The sequence below is a fragment of the Micropterus salmoides genome, unplaced genomic scaffold, assembly GCF_014851395.1.
Source record: "Micropterus salmoides isolate LMB-PRFRI ecotype aquatic unplaced genomic scaffold, ASM1485139v1 Ms_hic_scaffold_8, whole genome shotgun sequence".
NCBI classification, from domain to species: Eukaryota; Metazoa; Chordata; class Actinopteri; order Centrarchiformes; family Centrarchidae; genus Micropterus; species Micropterus salmoides.
This window is the reverse complement of record NW_024044570.1, coordinates 28048913-28069336: the sequence shown is the minus strand read 5'-3', so window position 1 is coordinate 28069336 and position 20424 is coordinate 28048913. Positions and strand designations below refer to the sequence as shown.

General features: G+C 40.3%; 1 protein-coding gene across 7 annotated transcripts in view; it reads left to right on the top strand.

Moving 5' to 3' along the window:
- Positions 1–20424, top strand: part of si:dkey-246g23.2 (solute carrier family 66 member 2) — a 66115-nt gene that overhangs the window by 19498 nt on the left and 26193 nt on the right. For all 7 annotated transcript variants that reach the window (XM_038707219.1, XM_038707221.1, XM_038707218.1 and 4 more), the window contains exon 4: positions 19605–19821. In XM_038707219.1, coding sequence (XP_038563147.1) covers positions 19605–19821 — 217 coding nt within the window. The remainder of the gene's footprint in view (positions 1–19604; positions 19822–20424) is intronic.

Below are 20424 nucleotides of genomic sequence, written 5' to 3'. Positions count from 1 at the left end.
AACACCACTTTCTTTGAAACAACGTCAAACTTTCATTTTGCTGCAGACAGCAAATCCTAATCAGGAAATAAACTTCAAAAAGAGACTGAGCTGAAGCTCAGCTGAGGCCAAACCTCCTGCAGACACACCCGATCTTGTGTGATCCTGAAAAGATTTGAGAGATTTACGGATTTTGTTGGCATGCAAGGCAAGATATAAAGGCTTATACGGATGCTATCAGGACAAGTAAAGGACAATGCCAACAAAGGGCTTTTTTATCTCTGATTTTCTCTGCGTAATGGAGCTTACAGTACTGGATAGGTGCAGCAGAAGAAGAGTACGGGGAGGAGGTGCTGTTACTGACAGAGTGAGAGGGATAAGAGTTTTAAAGAAGACAGCAGGAGAGAACTCAGTGTAAAGAGAGATAAAGAGTAGAGCTCTTGTCTGGTCCTCTCTGTTCCTAGTAACTGAGAACAGACGTGGGACCAGGACCTAAGTCGAGGCTGGTTCCACATCCTCTTATTATTGTTATCCTCTGGTCTATTTGGGACTGGTTCTAACCAAACCTATGAAGATCTTTTAGTAAGGAGACAAAAATGCCTACACACTCTGCCAGTCATTATCATGTTATTAACGTTGAGAACTTTTTTCCAATGTCAATATACCATATTGAATTCCAATTAAACATCTCACCATATAAACACAAGACAATAACATATCTACTAGACTCAACATGCATAGAACCAGATACCAGTCACCATCGATGTATATACTGTATTAAGAGTATGTCTAGTCTTTAGTTTAAGTTCAGTTTGTATTTTAGATTTCAGTTATTTATGGTTTAATTATATTATTTTCTTATTTCTCTCTTTGTGAGTCATTTATCTATGTACTGCGTATCATGGTATGGCAAATGTTTGCACAATCATACAAAATAATAATACTGATTTGCTGAATGAATGTTCTGCTGTTATGTACTAATTTGTAACAGTACTCATTTAGTCATTTTTAATTAGAACAAACTGAATTACAAAAGAATACCATGAAATGATCATGTTGTCATGATGTGATTCCACTCAAATTCAATAAAAAAATCATTTTAAATTATTGCCTTACAAAAGTCCATAAAAAGGACACACGCGCAAACACAAAAGCAAACACATGGATGTATACATACAGACAGCCCAGTCACGGCAGAAGCTAACCCTGGATGAGTCTTTTTTGGGGACTGTGGCATGCTAGAGGCCGACTGACTCACTCTCATTTATCTCAGAGCTGCAGGCGGTAGCCAATGACTTTTAGGGACGACAGTAGACGGAGGCGCTAGAGTGAGAATTAATGTTAAAAGGTAGATTGGATGGCCATAGTGGATGGATGGATGCGTGTGTTTGACAGTTTGCCAAAATTGTCAATGGACTTGAAGCTGAAACAAATGTTGCTAGTCGTGGAGACGTCATGCAGTGACTGTACTGACAGTCAGCATGCACATACAAACAAATATCACACAGAATTAGCTTCTGTCATGTGCTGATATGCATTATGTGAAGGTATATCCTGACTTTGATATTAAGCTCTTTAGGATCAGAGAGTTATTCTTTTGGTAAAGGGGTACAGATGTGAAATCCTTCATAACATAACGTCATCTGGTAACAGAATTGTTGTTGTGGGTTCTTAATGCCAATAGAGCTCATTAGCTAAGCCTTCGTCTGGGTCAAGAGGCTAGAAAAAACACACGCATGCACTCAGTGAGGAAGCAATCAGTCGTGGAAAAACACAGTCATGGTTCACTTGCAAGGTCAAAGCTGTCCATTTCAGAAGTGCTACTGCAACAGAAACGCAGAAGAAAAAGTGTTCCTGACCAAAGAGTAAGACAAAGCAGACCAAGAAAAAAAGAACATCATACATATGAAATATATAGTAGCTACACAGTACATTAACAGTATATTTGTGTATATGGTAATATAAATGAGGCAATAAATTGTTAAATTATTATCACTTAATACTTAATATTTAAATCCAAATTTTAGATCAAAAGTTATTATGAAATATGCTTTTATTCATAGTAATATTGTATTGGAGTTCATGAACAGTGGTGCAGACATCACTATGCTGTTCTACAACTATGGTGTAAGCGTATAATTATGTTTGTCTATTGACACAATATGATCGCGATGATAGTGCAAACCCTACACGAATACTGAAAGTATAATTTGTGCTTTAGCAGGTTCAGCATCTGAGGAGTCATTTGAAAAGTGGGATATAGCAATAAAAATGGTAAAACTGACTGACATTGTTAACCCCTTGATGCCTGATTTTATTTACAATAAAAGAAAATATAATAATTTCTGTTTTCATTTGCTTTCAGGTTAATGTTAAATTAAGTGGAAATTGTTAATTTGTCTATAGAACATAGAAAAGATATAAATTCAGGTATGATGCAAATTTGCGACAACAGGCATAAATGACAAACCAGTGCTTGCAAAATGTTCCCAGGTACTTATCGAATATGCACAAACAGGCATTTGGGGAATACAAACGCTATCTCAGCTGCAGTCTGAAAGGACTTTTTGGTCTGAAAGGTCTTTTTGCGAGAAGCTGATTCTCACCTCATAAATATCCAGTTATTTGTGCTTCGTTTAACTGCCCTAATATGACAATCATTTATGTTTCAACCTTGCAGCACATTCTTTGTAGTTGCCAGTTGGAAACCTCTATTAAAGGGCACATAATGCATCACAATTAGGCATTCAAGCGAGCAACTGTAAACTATTGACTTGTGAGCGTATAACATAGATGTTTCTGCATCAGTGACTGTTTTAATACACAAAATATGCAAATGAATGTGCCATTCGGCCCTGTGAATAGATGTGCATTAGAAGATGCAGACAGGCTTTTTTGTTTTGGCGGATGTGACCAAACAGAGCATAGAGAGACCACTGTAGTACTGTTAGGGACTAATGAAACAACTTGGCCTTCTGTTATAACTTCATTTATTTTGTTAATTTACTGCCCATAAAAGAAAGAAATAGAGGATGTAGTTGCGACAAACAGGGCAGTGAAGCAACAAATCCAATCCTGGATTAAATGTGTAAGCTAAAAAGATAATTCAACGCAAGCAAATAAAAACTCAAGACATAATGTGGTGCACAACCTATTACAATATTCCCATTAACCTGTGGCAAACATACACACAGAAGCTATTGGACTTACAGTAATTGCACTGGACATTGTGATTCCCCAGTGTGTATTAGGGCTGAATGATTTGCGATAATATCGCAATATGATAAAACGAGATTTTCTAATCGCGAAGGCTGCGATTACTCTCTGGCCACATGTCACGCGGAGTAAAGCAGTCTGTAGAGGAAGTATCAACTTGGAAACTCTGGAAAATGGACGCCTTGTTTCTTGGTTTTACCGTGGTAAAGAGTTAATATCTCTAAAAGAATACACCGTGAACGCCTTGGTATTGCAGTTGTTACACATTTATAAGAGGGATATTCCACTGACACAAAAGAGGAGGGAAGACTAGATTATGTGTGTTGACTTAACAGGAATGATATTAAATAAGTTGATCTACAGGTGAAACATATTTAAATGCAAATAAGAATGCCTGTGAGACATAAATAAAAACATTTCCACCAGAAATTGTTGCAGAAATTTTCACCAGAATGCAGGAAATGAAGTCTTTGATGCTCGAAATTTTCAAGTCACACACACACACACAGCCATCTGTCAGCTCAGGGAATATCTGTGACGGCTTTTCAAACCACCAAGAGGCATCACTTACTTTCATTTTCATTGGCCAACTTTTGTATTAAACTTCAATCTGAGTATTTTTTTCTTTGCTTGCTGGGATACAGAAGAGGAGCTGTTGAAAGAGGGACTCTTGTGGAGATTTGAACTGAGATAAGGACTCATTAATTGGTGGTTGAACTGGACACCGAGACCATTTTACACACCTTTATCTCATCATGCCGGGATTATTGCAACTGCCTTTCACTTGTTTAACCCAAAAATCTACTGATCGACTCCAGACTGTCCAGAACTCAGCTGCCAGGCTTTTAACCAGAACAAAGAAATATCAACAACATCACCCCTGTTTTAGCTTCACTACACTGGCTCCCAGTATGTTTTAGAATTGACTTTAAAATTTTATTGATCACTTTTAAAGCTCTTCATGGCCTCTCGCCTTGTTATATTTCTGACCTTTTAGTCCCATACACACCAGCACGTACCTTGAGATCCTCGGGCAGAGGTCTGTTGTCTGTTCCAGAGTCTCGACTGAAAACTAAAGGGGACAGAGCGTTTGCTGTCAGGGCCCCGAGGCTCTGGAACAGCCTGCCCGAGGAAATCAGGTCGGCTGAGTCAGTGAACTCTTTTAAGTCCCTTCTTAAAACATACTTTTATAGGAGAGCCTTTCCCGATCTTATTTGACTTTATTTTATCCCTTTTATTTTATTCTATTTTACTTATTTTAGATTTATCTTAAACGTGTATTTTAGTCTTTTCAATGTTTTCTTGCTTTTATCTTGTATTGTTTCTGTATTATTGTTTTTTGGGTATTATTGTCTTTACACTTGTTAAAGCACTTTGTAACTTGTTTTTGAAAAGCGCTCTACAAATAAAGATTATATATTATTATATTATATAAAAATCATCCAGGTGGTTTTGGGGGGCGATAAATTATAATAAATATGATAGGTTGCAGCCCTCCAACTTTAAGAGTGAGAACTTCAAAGGAGTTAAAGTCATCACAGCGTACTTGATGACATTTAAAATTTTTCCTGTACACGCTCACTAGCCCACCACCATGACCACTGACCCTCGGATGACTAAAATAATCATATTGAGGTGGACACAGTTCAGCTAGCTGGCTATAGTCATTCATTTGCAACCATGATTCAGTTAAAAACATAAAATCTAGATTTGCAGACAAGATAAAATCATTTAAGATAAAAGTCTTACTTGACAGTGATCTCACATTGAAGAGAGACATTTTAAATGAGTTTGTTCTGGGTGCTGGAGTTGGTGCAGTTGTCCTAATCCTTATAAGATTACTATGATTTCTGTGTGGGATGTGCACATCTTGGTTTACTGGTCTATGTGTGATGATGACAGGAATAGAAGTCTTTGGAACAGCGCTGGGAGCAGACGGCTTTACATGCCAGCCGGTTTGAGACAGTTGTTTGTGGCAGTGAGGCAGAGATCTGTTCAGTGAGCGGTGGTGTGTCCAGGTGTGCTGCATGAATGATTAGTCATTCACGTAAGTCATGTGTGGACCGCACCACAATGCTGTATGTGAGCAGCTAACATTTCTGAGCCCCGTTTGTTTTGAATTCCGTATGTCTTAAAAAAAAAGAGATTCTTTGCCAGAAAGTATTAAAGTTATTGACATAACACACACGGTGAGCCCTGCAGGTGGACTGGAGCCAGTCGTGGAGGCCAAGGAGTCTACTGAAGCGGCCAGCACCACGACCAACTGTGGGAATGGGACCAGAGATAAAAACGGACTTTCTACACTGCTTTAAAAAGTTAAAAAGACGGTTAAAATCTGATTTTGTCAGCTCAGACTGCTGAAGAGCTGTGTCATTTTTTCCGACATGGACTATCACTCTTGTGATGGACGATCCATAAAGCCAGTCAGCAGGGAATCTTTCTCTTTGAGTTCCTCTGAAAGTCGTCGGATGTCTTTCATAAGGTCAGCAATCTTTTTGTTCGCTTTCTTAAGGAGTGTGCAGTCCTCATTGGGCAGAGTTATCTCGGCTAGCATAACGTTAGTCGCCGGAGCTTTGTTGTGATCAGTAGCGTTGATAGCATTTTTACGGTCATCTAGCTTAAAATCCATGTCGGATGACTAAAATCCTTAACCCACATAAAACTTAAGTTAAAAACTTAACGTTAAATAAAAAGGATATAAAAAATGTAACGCAAAAGTGTGGAATAAAACTGGATAAGAGTCAGGTTTAAGACGGAGCTTCCGACAGGTAGCTACAGACACCAACGTATGCTCACCAGTAACTGGTGAATGAGAGTTGTCCATTCTTCACCCATTGCCAGTGTTGGTCCAGTCTGACATTGTGCAACATCCCCTCCAAAAAATCCTCTTCACTGGGAAGCAGCTGAACAGTTTAGCAGGGAACGTATGATGTGGAGAGATGGTAGATTGTGGGCTTTGTCATCATTGTTTAATTTTTTATTTCCCTTTTATATGCTTTACTTTAATTAGGTTTGTGTTGACTCGTCAGTGTGTGGATTGTTCTGTGCCCTGTTGTATTTAAAAAATAAAGTGGTTTGATGATTTTTGATCAGCAGTCTACAAAGCTCTACAGTACAAGATTTTCACTAAAAACACATATGTGAACCGGAGAATTATTTACAGTGTGCAAGTAAAGAGCGGGTTTGGCTGGCTGTTTAGCTTTATCGAGTGCCTTTTGATGAAACAGATTCAACTTTTCATTAAGCCAATGCACCTGTCAGTATCAGTAGACACTTTTTCTACACAAGGATTTAACGAATGAACAAAACCTACACCAATGAAACGGCTTTAGCTGGAATTAATATACTAATGGAAAGCTACATTGTAAACTATTATATCAAATTAGAATTAATGTTGTAATCATATAATTACTATATAAATATTAAACTGACAGCATACTAAATGAACATTATACTTTTTATTTATTGTTACAATATACTAAAACACTATTCTAGTTCCTCCTCCAGATTGTGGATAGAGCCTCTGCAATGGACAGATGTAGATTTGGCAGCCAGGATGCCATTGCGCCAAAATGTGCTCCTTCAAGCCACCTACTCCTTAGAGCAACATTCTCCTTTTGTTCTATTTTACATCTATTTTACTAAAGTTATTGTTATAAATATTGTTCCATAATCTTGGTTACAAAAGTGTGGTGTGGGTTGTGTGAGTGGTGCTGGTGTATCGTTGATCCATTCCTGGTTCAAAAACTACAATTTATTCCCACACGCCACAAGCTGCAGTGTGCCACAGTAGAGTTTTCTGTGATCAGTGTTTTAGAAACTGTGTTCATGTTTTAAAAGCTGTTTTCAATGTGTCAAAAAAAAATCAGTTTCAATATTTTAAGAAGCTCTGACAATATTCTAAGGCCAATTCCGAGCGTCCAGATACTTATTCACTTCCGTAGTAATTGGCAGCACACAAGAAGGAGCACACACACAAATATGGTAGAAATACGTATGTAACAAATTGTTTGTTAATAAACTCTGTGTTAATTAAACATGTTTCACTGTCCTTTGTGTTCTCATGCTTTAGGAACACGTGTGAAAAAGTTTTTGAAAAAAGTAAAGGGCGAAGTAGTTGAAATGCTCAGTCAGCATTACTCATATTTGCATTTACTCATTTGTATTAATAAATTATCCAAGTGTTTTACCAGAGAAGACAGTTGTGTAATGAAGTTCCTCCACTCCCAAGTAAATCCACTGGGAAGGCAATTTGTTCCTATGTTTGCTTCTGTGTGTTACTTTCCCAAAGTAACTTAATGAGTGGACATTATTATTAGAAGCTTTTGTATTATTCAAAGAGCTGACAGAAGAAGACAGACATGCAGAGAACAGTGGATTATTTCTTGTCTTCACTCAGACCTGTTCTGCTGGTGAACCACGTTGTGTTTTTGCTGCAGAAACAAGCACTTCTTCACTCTTTTCAGTTTGTCAGGGAGAGAGTGACATTCTGTCTGTCCAAATGATTGCAGCGTGCCTGCAGTGTCCCTATTAAAGCTTGTCGCTTGTCAGTATGGTGTTGGGGAATTTTTGGTGGTGTGTCTGCTGTCAAAACTCTGAGCTGTATTCATGAGCTGAAAAAGCACAGGCAGTCTGTGGGCTCAGCTCACGGATACTGTGATATTAACCTGGATCAGGTTAGTAGGTTAGTCCTGTCATGGTTTGGATTTTGAGTTTTGTTAGTTCCTGTTTTTTATTTTAAGTTGTCTGCCTCTGGCGTCCTTGTCTAAAGTTTGTGGTCTGTGTTCATTGTGTTTCCTATGTATGATGTATGCATCTGTATATAAGTCTGCTTTTTCTCATTGTTTATTCTCGTTCTTCTTCATTTAGTGTCTACTGTCTAGTGTGTCTGCTTTTTACCCTCGCCTGAATGTTTGTCTGCTATGTATGTATTTTGTATATGTATTTTGATATCTTGGTTCTCGCCTACCCTGCCTTGTTTTTACCCATTATTATAACCTGAAAAGTCCATTAGGCTACATCCTACATGTCCTACAAGAAGTCGCACCTTTCTGCAGATTAGATCAGTTAGTCGAGCACCCAACAGACAGCCTACAAGAGATGTCAAGCATCAACTTTCACACAACCTGAAATACACAGAGCAGACTCCACAGAGCTGAGTCGTCCTGCTCGCAGACCGACAGTGCTGAGTCAGCATATCTCGAAGCTCTCTATCTGCCAGAGTCCATCCTTGTCTCTGTCTCGGAGTCGCTACTCTGAACTGTACTTTCTCTGCGCGGCCTGCTGGGAAATGCAGCGACATTAGTCCCCATATATATTCTTGACAGACTCAAGGCTACTCTCTCTGTCTGTCTGACTCACACAACCTCCATCCCTCTATCTCTAATTCTCCTCTGCCTCCTGTGTGCAGCTTGTGTGAGACTGTTGTCTCACACAAGTCTTGATAATGCTACACCCCAGACAGTCCCACTAAGGCTGTCACAATTCTGACCTTACACCTGAACAGACACACACATACAAAAATTGATTGACTCATCCTGCCTGAGCAACTTCACACACAGGTATTGACGTCCTCGGGGCTGCTTGCTCGCCCGTTTTAGTAATTGAATTGTTTGATCTTGAATGGGCTCTGTGTAAACAAAGAGTCTGTGTTAAGACAGAGTGTCTCGCCTCCTTCGGGCACTCCAGGGCCTCTGGGGTGTTTGAAGTGCAGCCCAGGCCTCGACACACACCAGACAGGAGGATGCTGTTTGGAAAAGGCCAGGCCACCTGTCCTGTCCTTAGGTGACAGGACAACAGCCACAAAGGAGGAGTGCGTGTGTGTGTGTGTGTGTGTGTGTGTGTGTAGACAAATTTTTTGTCTGCAAAGGGGGGGTAAAAAACTTTTTTTTAAGCAGTGAGAGGAAGGAAGTGAGAGCTGTTCAGGGGAAAGGAAGCAGAGGATGATGCAGGAAATGAGAGGAGGACAAATAAAAGTGATGACACCATGAATGATGCATAGCTTTCTCTTTTCATTATACTCCTCCAGGCAATTTGATTATGCAGGTAAATATACAAGGCTGTATAAGTGAGAGATGAAAATGGCTAGAGAGAGAGAGAGAGCATAGATAAGAGGAGGGGGAGTGGGTGTGTTGCTCTCTGTATGAAAATGGATTGCTTGGTAAGAGGACGAGAGAAAAGTGTTTTTGGTGTCTGACTGTGAATGTGTGTGTACTGCTGATAAGTGGGAGAGAGGGAGGGGAAGCTAAATTAAAAATGGAGAGATGGAAATGTGAGAGGCTCAGTGGGAGGCTTTATACACTAACAGTAGTTTTGAAATAGCACTACTCTTGTTATTGCTGCTGTCAGCATGGTTGTACTTTGCCACCTTGGCCTCATTCAAACGGAAATTAAAGGACTTTTGTGTTACTGATAAAGGGTAGCCTCTAAGCCTCTCCTGACTCTCCAGCCTCCCTCTGCCAGCCGCCAGCGGCTGCAGTGACTCAGGTTTGATGTTGTGTTGAAGTAAGGGGGCACCAGTAGAAAAAAGGGACCTGTGAATGAAAACTTAAGTGGCTCTTTGTTTCCAGCTCTTCGGTTTAAGTCAGTGTCTCAGTGTCATAGTTTGTGAGAACAGACAAAAGTCATGTCCTGAGAGTCAATATATCAGGCTGTGTGTGTGTGTGTGTGTGTGTGTTTGTGAGAGCTGAGAAGCTGTTGTGTCGTATGGCTCTCCTCTCCCACCTCCCACGGGCATCGTGTCTTTTGTGGCTCTCGGTAATAAAGCCATCAATCAAGTTCGCTGTTTGCCACAAACGTGCCACCCTGCACTCGCTGCAAGATCTCTCACTCTGTCTGTCCCGGGATGCAACAGCAGATGCAGCTCACTGGAGTGGAAGGGGAAACGTCCCAGCCGGGTGTTGGGGCTGTGTGTGTGTGTGTGTGTGTGCCATATATGTACAGTATGTTAGATGATAATAATGGATAAGGACCTTTGAGAGAAATGTTCTAAATGGAAAACACTCCTCTTTGAGTGAGAGAGAGGTGTTGGGGCTACACACTGGGTTTTCAATAACTCTTGTCACCCATTACCAGGCTAATTTGAGACTTAGAAATTGAATCCCTTTTTCCATTACCAGTACCAGCTCGACTCGACTTGACTCTACTCGACTCGGTTTGGCCGTCCTCCATTTTCCATTGCAGATAGTACCCAGAGACCGTACCCTTCAATGTAGTTGTCGTAGCGACGCCGCACACAACTGCTGTGACCTAATGTTCAATGCAACACACACCTGCGATCCACACAGCTTTCTCTTAATTTAAGTTAAATAGTTTCAACATTACTCAGAATGTAAAGAAAGATAAGCGGTATGAAAACCTTTCAGCTGTGTTTTCCTCTGTCATTGTTGCTGCAGCTGTCTGTGTGACTGTGGGACCAGAAGGCTCTGTGAGCAGGCGGCTGGCCGGTGTCGCTAGGCCCACAGGTTGCCGCAGGCAAACAAGCAAACCAAATAAGCTTAATGAGGACAGAGCAGACTAAAGCAGAATGATCAAAATCAGATTAAATAATGAAAATGGCAGAGATCATAAATGTCTGCAGACAGACAGAACCCAAGCATGATGGTACGGAAACTAATACATCAGACAGTAACAGAACTGAATAAGAACTAAGGCAGGCACCAAAATATCAACAGGACAGATCAGACCAGAACAAGCAGAAGACAACATAGACCAACTCCACAAGACACAAACCGACAGGACCAGATCAAAATGCAAACACACACCGAGAAGACTGGATACAAGAAAACAGACAGATACCAAACTGATCAATAAGTAAACTCACAGAGAACTAAACTCAACAGAACAGATGATAGGACTAAAATGCAGAACCAAAACCAAAACCTCAGAATCGGAAACCAAAACCCAGAAACAGAGAAACAAGCATCAAAACACAGAGAAGGCACGGCCAAAATAATAAAACGCAGACAACCTCAGGACAGAATCGTGACATTTAGTGATGATATAACGTATGAAAATTGTAAAATATAAAACTTTCTGTTGCTGGCCTCTGTCTGGTGCGAGCAACGGTGATGCAGGGAATAGTGACAATTCTCTCTGACCAATCAGTAGTCTGCTTTTCATGTCACATTTTAGTATCGCCTCAGCTCGCTTGGAACCTCGACGGAGGTGATACGAAAAAAAGTACCTGGTAGCACAAGTACAACTTTTACAAGAAAACCAAAAAACGGCGAGGCGAGTTGAGCTTGTACTATGCAGTGGAAAAGGGGCTATACATAATTCAAAATTTTCACCTCACCTGACAAAAACCTCGAAATGTTTTCAAAGCTTTAAAAAAAAGCCAGTAATTGGACTTTGGAGTTAAGAATTTTTTTGTCAACAACAAAATCTGTAATTAGTTGCACAGTATGGTTACAATTAGCTTATGTTTTCACAGTAATACCTGTCACAGCCTTTTAGTGATATTTTATAACTTCTCATTACTATTTGATGAACAGTCCAAAACTTCAAAGGTATTCATTTGACAACAGTAAACATTTAAAAAAGCAAGCAGATCCACACGTTTAAGAGACCGTAAACAGCAAATACTAATTTCTATAATTCTAGTTGATTGTCAAAACTGTCATTGATTCATTTTTGCAAATCTATTCATTGTTTAATTGTTTGAGCACTGGTCTACAGTGCACTTCCTAATCCAAGTCCTGACCAAACTGGTGCTTGATTACCCCTTTAATTAATTAGTTGATCGTAAGTAGTGCACCACCAAAAATGCCAAAACATTCTCTGGTTGTACCTTTTCAATCAAAGGATTTGCTGCTTTCTCAGTTTTGTACCTCTGAGTTTTAGAATTAGACAACAAAACAAAAAATTATTTGCAATCACCTTGGGCTCTGGAAAGTTGTTTTTCACTATATTCTGACTTATTTATGTCTTTATAGTTTTATTTATATATTTTATTCAGTATTTGACAGTGGACACAGAGCAGGAAGTATAGAGGGAGAGAGCAACAAAGGCCCTCAGTTAGATTCAAATGGAATGTTGCAATCACATTTTAAGCATCTGGTCCACAAAGAAACTAAAACTGCCACATTTGACAGTATTTGCTTTCAACATTTGTCTTTCATCTGTATAGAAATGTAAAGACACATACATATGCATGCAAATGTACAGTAGTAGTAGTAATAATAATAATAAAAATAATAATACATTTTATTTAATGGTGCCTTTCGTAGCACTCGAGGTAGGTAGGTTTATTGTCACAATATAACAAGTTATATATACGTGTGTGTATATATATATATATATATATATATATATATATATATATATATATATATGTATATATATATATATATATATGTGTGTGTGTATATATATATATATATGTGTGTGTATATATATGTGTATATATATATATATATGTGTGTGTATATATATATGTGTGTATATATATATATATATATATATATATATATATATATATATATATATATATATATATATATATATGTATATGTACTCAAGGTCACCTTACATCATAAGATCAATAATAAGAAATAAACAACAAAGCATCAATAATAAACAAATAATTATGTAATGGAGTCCAGTATGTGGATGTGAGGGGGAAATAAGTTCCAAGTTTGTGTGTAGCATAAGAGAAGGTCCTGGAATCCATTGTGTTGAGGTTGATGGCTGGAAGTGCCACGAGACTTGCTGCTGAAGACTGCAGGCAGGGAGCGAGACGGAGCATAAGTCTGAAGGAGGTTTGTGGGATAAATTGTGAAGAGCTTTAAATGTTAATAATATCATTTTAAAGTGAATCTGTTGTGACAAAGGGAGCCAGTGTAAATGAATCAGCTGGGGAGTGACATGTTCCGTGTAATAATCCATGCTGCAGAACCCTGGATGAGTTTAAGTCGGTGAATACGTTTATTAGGGATGCCTGCCACACATTTCAGCATTTGTCCACCGCTGGAACTCAGACGTGCAGTGGTCAGGCTGTTGCCAGTTGCTCAGCGTTCTGAAGTGGATGTCCTCTTGGTTACTGGTGGCGTAACTGACTCGTGTGACTGACCTCTGAACTTTGTTTGTCATTGGAAGTAATGAAAGTTCCGGAAGTTCATTTTAAACGAAATAAAGTTTTAAAAGAAACTTGATAGTTTCTCAATCAAAAATTGCTTAAATTTAACTACCTAATAACTTTTAACAAAATAAAAGATAAATTCACAGAAGGTTCGCAAGACCTCGTGAATAGCTATAATTAATGTTGCTGTAAGACAAAGGAAAACTGGCAGTCGCAGAGGTTCTCCAGGCTGCACTTTTGGGAAGAGAGAAAGACACTAGAGCAAAGCCGATTTTCGACCAAAAGTACCGGGGACTTTTAAGTCCCCAGATCTCTTTGCAAGGAACTAAAAGGTTCCTTCAGCCCATTGTTGTGTGCGTTTCCACCGTGGTCTAAAGACTTGCAAAGATTAGGCAAATTAACCAGCTGGTGTAGGCTGTAGGCCTATACCCTGTACAAAGCGATGCACAGGCATCATTATTTAGTAACCACTATCCATGAGCAAAATTTATAAATGAACATCAGATTTGACTGGAATATAATGAAAAACTATAGGCTATGCTTGACCATTAAAAACTGATTTTTTGTGTGGGAGTATAATGAAGAGACACACAATAAAGTTTGTTACACATTTAATAACAAACTGGATAAAGCAGGGACTTTTGGGGGAGTAAAATAAAGACCCTAGAACTACATTTAGACACTGATCTCTCCGGGGGAAATGCAATGAGTTCCTCCAAAGGTTCCTTGTTCCGGGGTATAGTTCCTTTGGTCGAAACGCAGCTCAAGAGACAAGAGCAAGAGCGAGTGAGCTGTGAGCTGTTTGTCACTTTCCTGGGGCGTGTCCCACGGTAGGAGTCACCTTTTGTGGTTCGAGGTTTTAACTTTAATCTAAAGTAATCTTAGGGCCTGTGTCCACCAAAGCGTGTTTTGCCAGCTGAGAATGCCACCTGCTGTTCTGAACGCCTAGCTGGGAGCGCTAGAGTGCGTTTTGGAGGCGCAGTGTTTTTTTTCGAGATGCTGCGGTTGCTATGATACATCATTTTTGTGGAGGTGATGTGCTGCAAGGCCCAGGCTCCAGGCTCCCTGCTGGACCCCCTGCAGTTTGCCTACAGGACTAACAGGTCAGTGGATGATGCTGTCAACTTGAGTCTGCATCACATCCTGCAACACCTCGACTCTCCAGGGACATATGCAAGGATCCTGTTCGTGGACTTCAGCTCGGCGTTCAACACCATCATGCCGGACATCTTCAGCACCAAACTCACCCAGCTCACTGTGCCAGCCTCCACCTGTCAGTGGATCACAGACTTCCTGACTGACAGGAGTCAGCAGGTGAGGCTGGGGAACATCACATCCAGCACCCGGACTATCAGCACTGGCGCCCCCCAGGGGTGTGTGCTCTCCCTCTACACCAACGACTGCACCTCAGGGGACCCATCTGTCAAACTCCTGAAGTTCGCTGACGACACAACGGTCATCGGCCTCATCCGGGACGGTGATGAGTCGGCCTACAGATGGGAGGTTGATCAGCTGGCTCTCTAGTGCGGTCAGAACAACCTGGAGCTTAACAAGCTCAGAACTGTGGAGATGACCGTGGGATCCACTATATCCCAGGACCTGAAGTGGGAGTCCAACACTGACACTATCATCAAGAAGGCCCAGCAGAGGATGTACTTCCTGCGTCAGCTCAGGAAGCTCAACCTGTCTAAGGAGCTGCTGATCCAGTTCTACACAGCCATCATCCAGTCTGTCCTCTGCACCTTCATCACTGTCTGGTTTGGATCTAGCACCAAAAAGGACAGGAGCAGACTACAACGGGCAGTCAGGACTGCAGAAAAAATAATCGGTGCCAACCTGCCCTCCATTCAGGACGTATACATTTCCAGAGTTAGGAAATGGGCAGGAAACATCACTGCAGGTCCATCTCACCCGGGCACAACCTGTTCCAGCTCCTCCCCTCTGGTAGGCGCTACAGAGCACTGTACGCCAAAACCAACAGACTCAGGAACAGTTTCTTCCCACAAGCCATCACTCTGATGAACAGCTGATTTCTGATTCATAGTGTCAGGAACAATTCCTGTGCAATAACCCAGTAACTCTGTCTCTAATCAGCACCTGTTTACTGGTTTCCACTTATTATTTATTTATTCACCATTCTCTATTTCAGTGCTGTTCATACTATGTCATATTGTGCATACTGTATACCAATACTCCTACCTCAGCTCATAGGTCTTATTTATTTTTTCCAGCATCCTTTGCACTATGCTCCATCACACTGTGCACATGTGTACATGTATGTGTACTTATATCATATCCACCTTCAACATGTACATAATGAGAATAGTTTACTCTTGCATCCTTTGCACTACTGCACTATTTGTCAGTATGTCTATATTGTTTTGTTCATAGTGTGTATATTAGTGTTGTCTACTCTGTAGTTTGTGTCTGATATTATTATTATATTATTATTTTATTATTGTATAAGTAAGCACATCGTGAGCAATGTACAATCCTGAGTCAAATTCCTCATATGTGTACACATACCTGGCAATAAAACTGGACGTCTGGCGATCAGTTTGCACATCAGTGCGAATGGAGGAGGGGCCGTGTTTGTTGTGTGTGAGTATGTTGAAGTTTCAGTTTTATGGCTTCTGACCATTTTGTGTGGTAGAAGCAGGACAAGAAAAAGGGGGTGTGCCTTTGGTCATCCGGAGAGTGTCGGCAAGTGACACCTTTATGGCCAGAGTGGCCTACAATGGTCCCAGAATAAACATTTTAAGTTTGGTATTTCTGCTTGACTTTAAGCAGAGGTACATATCACACATCAGAGGCTTTGTACTTCCTTTGTATGCAAGAGGCCCAGTTTTTGGATGAATCCAGGTCTATAATAAACCAGGCCCCATCTCCTCTTGGTTTCCACTGATTGTTAACTACACTTTCGATGTCGATAATTATCACAATAAGTAACAAATCGTTAAAGTTTAAAGGCTGATTTTTGCTCCTGAGTGAAAGTTGAAGGGACACCAAAACCTAACCTGGTATTTTCCCCAGAAACAATGTATTAAACAGAGACTGTTTTCCTTGATGATGTTATAGGGTACATTTTTTGTATAAATGCAAAAGCATAAGTTTTATTTGAACACTGGAGGGGGCATTTTGAGCATTAAACACAATATTTCCTCCATTCCAGTGAAAATTTCTGCATCAATTTATGGTGGAACTATTTATTTATATAAAAGTAAACACAAAGTGTATGCCACTGGTGTAAATTCAAAATATATACAATTAATTAATTAATTAACAGTTAATAGAATATAATGCAGTGAGGCTTTCAGGCATTCTCTAGCTATTGCCTTTTAGAATGTCTTTTCCTGTAGATCAACTTTCCTCATTTAATAAAATCCCTGCTGAGATAACACACATGATAGTCTTTCCTACTCTTTGTGTCTTTATTTGGGGAAGTAACCTATTTAAATGTGCATGTGGCACCTTTGACCATCAGTGACAATGACATCATTCTAATCCAGTTATAAACTCCTGGACTTTAGTAGCTGTTGTGTTTCAGCAGGTTTTCTGCTCATGTTCAAAACTTCCTGCACACTCAGAATCTCTCCCACATATCTGTGTTCTCTGACATATTGAGAAAAAAGTTCTAATATTACAAGACTAACATCATGATTTAATTAGAATTCATAATATTTTTGCTACTCTGTGCATTAGCCTGCGTTATTTCTCGGCTGATACAGTCAGACAGACGAAGCCAAATTTGTAGTTCCTTTGTGCTACACACACAACATATGATTAAGTGTGGGCCAATATTAAAATATGGTAATAATATAGAACAATACATAAAGTTATTTATATACATATACACATACATATATACACCCCGAACATTCCACAGTGCATTTTTTGAATTTGCATCTGGGGTGAATGTAAACTGCAGCAACCAGATGATAATATGAAAGTTTCATTTTCACAATAAACAGTCTGACATTTGACATTTGGGAAACAGAGTGCATCTTGACTGTGTTTGTGTACCAAGCATCATCAAAGTAAGACACAAGACCTCCTCTCATCTTGCTGGAGTCTTGCGCTGACAGCTTGGAGCATGTCGAGTGCTTGATCCGGGATGTTGATGGGGCAGGTCTCTGTAATGATGTGGGCACAACAGTCTCTGAATTCCGTTGCTTGGTCAATATGAGTCCCATTTTGTCCAGACCGGCTCTTTAGGAGCAGAATTAAGTCCAAGCTGGGCCAGCATGGCTCCTCTCCTGGCTCTCTTTCCTCTCCTCTGAGCAGTCACCGCACCCGCCGTGGTGCCTGGTCTGGGTGAATCTCGGTCTGCTGCTCTTAAATCCAAAAACCCTGTCTTCATTTTCCAATGACTGTATTTATGTCATAGGTAACACATGTTTTCATAATAAAGCCGGAACAAAACAGATAAAAAACAAGTGTAGCCACATTTGAAGGAGCTACCAGCTGCTGCTTCAACAAGCACTGCCGGGTGCCATATAGCAAATATCAGCTGGGCGGAGGTGATTCATGTAGAGTCGAAAACTTTCTCTTGTGGCGCCCTCTGACATTTTGCGCCCTAGGCAACCACTTATGTCGCCTATCCCACACCAGTCAGTGTGAAAGGTAACCACAGCAAATGTGGAAGTCAGGTGCTTAGCAGTATGCAGCGTCACACTTGAGTCTCCACACTAATTAATGGGCTCTTATTTAGCCATCAATCCCCTTTAGCTGATGTCAGCTGGTTTTCCACAGCTCCATGATCATACATAAGCAATGAGAGATCGTCAATCATCTCACGTTATGGTCCATTTGAGGAGATGGCTGATGGTGACGAGAATGTAGATGTAGTTAGCCTATAATGTTTCCAGTCATAAGCTTTCCTTGGCAGCTCTTGAATCAGCCTCCAAGCGGATAGGAGAGACATCTTTTTAAGCTGCTTTACCACTGTCAGTTTTTAAATGTTGGCTCAATTCTAATTCAAAACCACACTCTGACTTTTGTTGGCCACCTCTTCCATTAAAGATGAGTAGCCATTTTAGGGAATAAACAACAGATTTATGTGTGGTCAATTTGTAAAAGTCACACATGATAAATAATTGTGTCAGTGGAAAGATAGCTTTATACAAAGGTAATAAACTTTCTAAATGTAGCGCCTGGCCAGGCCAGGTTATTCCAAAGTAATTGAAATGTAAAAGCTTTCAACAACCTCATTTATCTTTGTTCCATTCACTTGTACATGTGCACAGTATTGATTTAGGAGTGCTGTCTTTGCAGAATTTGCATCATTAAATGAAACACTCTTATTTCTACTCTTTCCTCCTCCCATCTTTTTCCTGCTATTTCACCCTCTCCTCTTTCAATCTCCGCCTGTCACTATTGCTCTTCTGTTTCCATCTTCACATACTGTAACATCCATCTCACCCTTGAGCACTACACACACACACACAAACACTTCTTCACTGTTACTCTGCTTCTTTATGTTGGCCCCACACTAGAGGATAATTGGACAGATTTTGGGTCTGACTTGCCTCTCCCGACAAGCGTGGGCATGTTCCCAATTCGAGACTGGTCTGAAAAGATTATTTGTCCAAATGGTGCTATAGTGTGAGGGGTTTACAGACATAATCTAATGCTACAGACGAGATCAGCGTCTCCCCGTGTTTGATATTTACGATTCAAAGTCCTATAGTGTGAAACAGCTATGGAAGCCATTCTGATACTCAGACACAACTTCATTCACAATTGTTTTTTCTCTTTTCTTTTCAGTGCAAAGTGACTGCAATCAGCGAACAGTAACAGTCTGCCTCCATGTTTGTTAGTTTTCTAAAATCACATTTGATCGCGCAAGTTACTGTAAGATCCTTGTCCCTTTATTAATTTCATAAACAAAAAGTGTGTAGTCCTGCCTCTTGACAGTGTATGTATGTGTGTGCATTCTTACAATTAGAATATGAATCTATAATCTCTCGTTATGTCTGTGGGTCCCATATATTTATATATATATTATATATTATATATCCTGCGACCTGATCCCGGATAAGCGGATGAAGATGGATGGATGGATATATTATATATATTATATATTGAAATCCTGTAGTGTGCACCAGGCATTATTTTATCATTTCTTCAGGCTCTTCTGTCTGTTTTCTTTCCTTTAAATCCTCCAACACTTTTATCCCTATCTTCACTTTCCATCCTGTGTCCTCTCTCCTTTGCCTGTCACATGTCTCCGATTTAGTTTTTCCAGACCGTTAACAATACTGATGAAAAGTATCGAGCACAGGTTAAATTGTTTCTCTGTATCTGCTTTATCCTTTTCCCTCTCCAGAATTGGACTTTCGCTACTTCTGGAAGTGGAGCGCGTTTGAGGACTACCTGCTCTTTTGCTTCGGCTTCACTGTGCTGTGTGCGGTGGTCACCCTGCTGCTGCTGGACTCTGCTCTGTTTGTGGAGACGCTGGGCTCCCTGGCCGTGATGTTTGAGGCCATGCTGGGTCTCCCTCAGCTGCTGCAAAACTTCGACAACCACTCCACCAAAGGCATGAGGTACAGCACTCTTTGAGGTCAAGCAGAGCTTTGCATGGAGCTCCTAACTCACTGTACTCACACTTCAGTAGCACATGGAAAGTACTCTCATTAACCTAAATGTCCAGGGAGTACAAGTAATTTATGTTCTTGTGAACAAAATAGGCCATTTATAATTATTAGAGGCTACATGAAGAAGAAAAAAAATCAGTGAGTCAAGGTTTTCATACAGTACCTCCTTTCAAGGCCTCATGTTTAAACTGCACTGATGGCAGAAAACTAACAAGAGTAAACTAGAAAAAGTTGATGATACATTTGTTACGTCCCCAGCTTGTCTAGGGGCGTGGGACTAACAAGCAGATAAATAAACCGGGTGGAAAAACCAAGGATGACCCAAAACACGTTCCACAGTTATTGTATTTATTTCAACAAAGTAACAAAATGTGTTTACCAAATGAAAGCGATCTCGGCTCACGCCAGAGACGATATGAATTATGTTATGTAAAGTAAATTAAGTGACACAGGGTATTCAGTGGATAACACGATACACGGTCTCCACGTCTCCCACCACGCTGGTGAAGCACACGTGGTGGTCACCTGCCGCTCACCACACCGGCTTCCAGC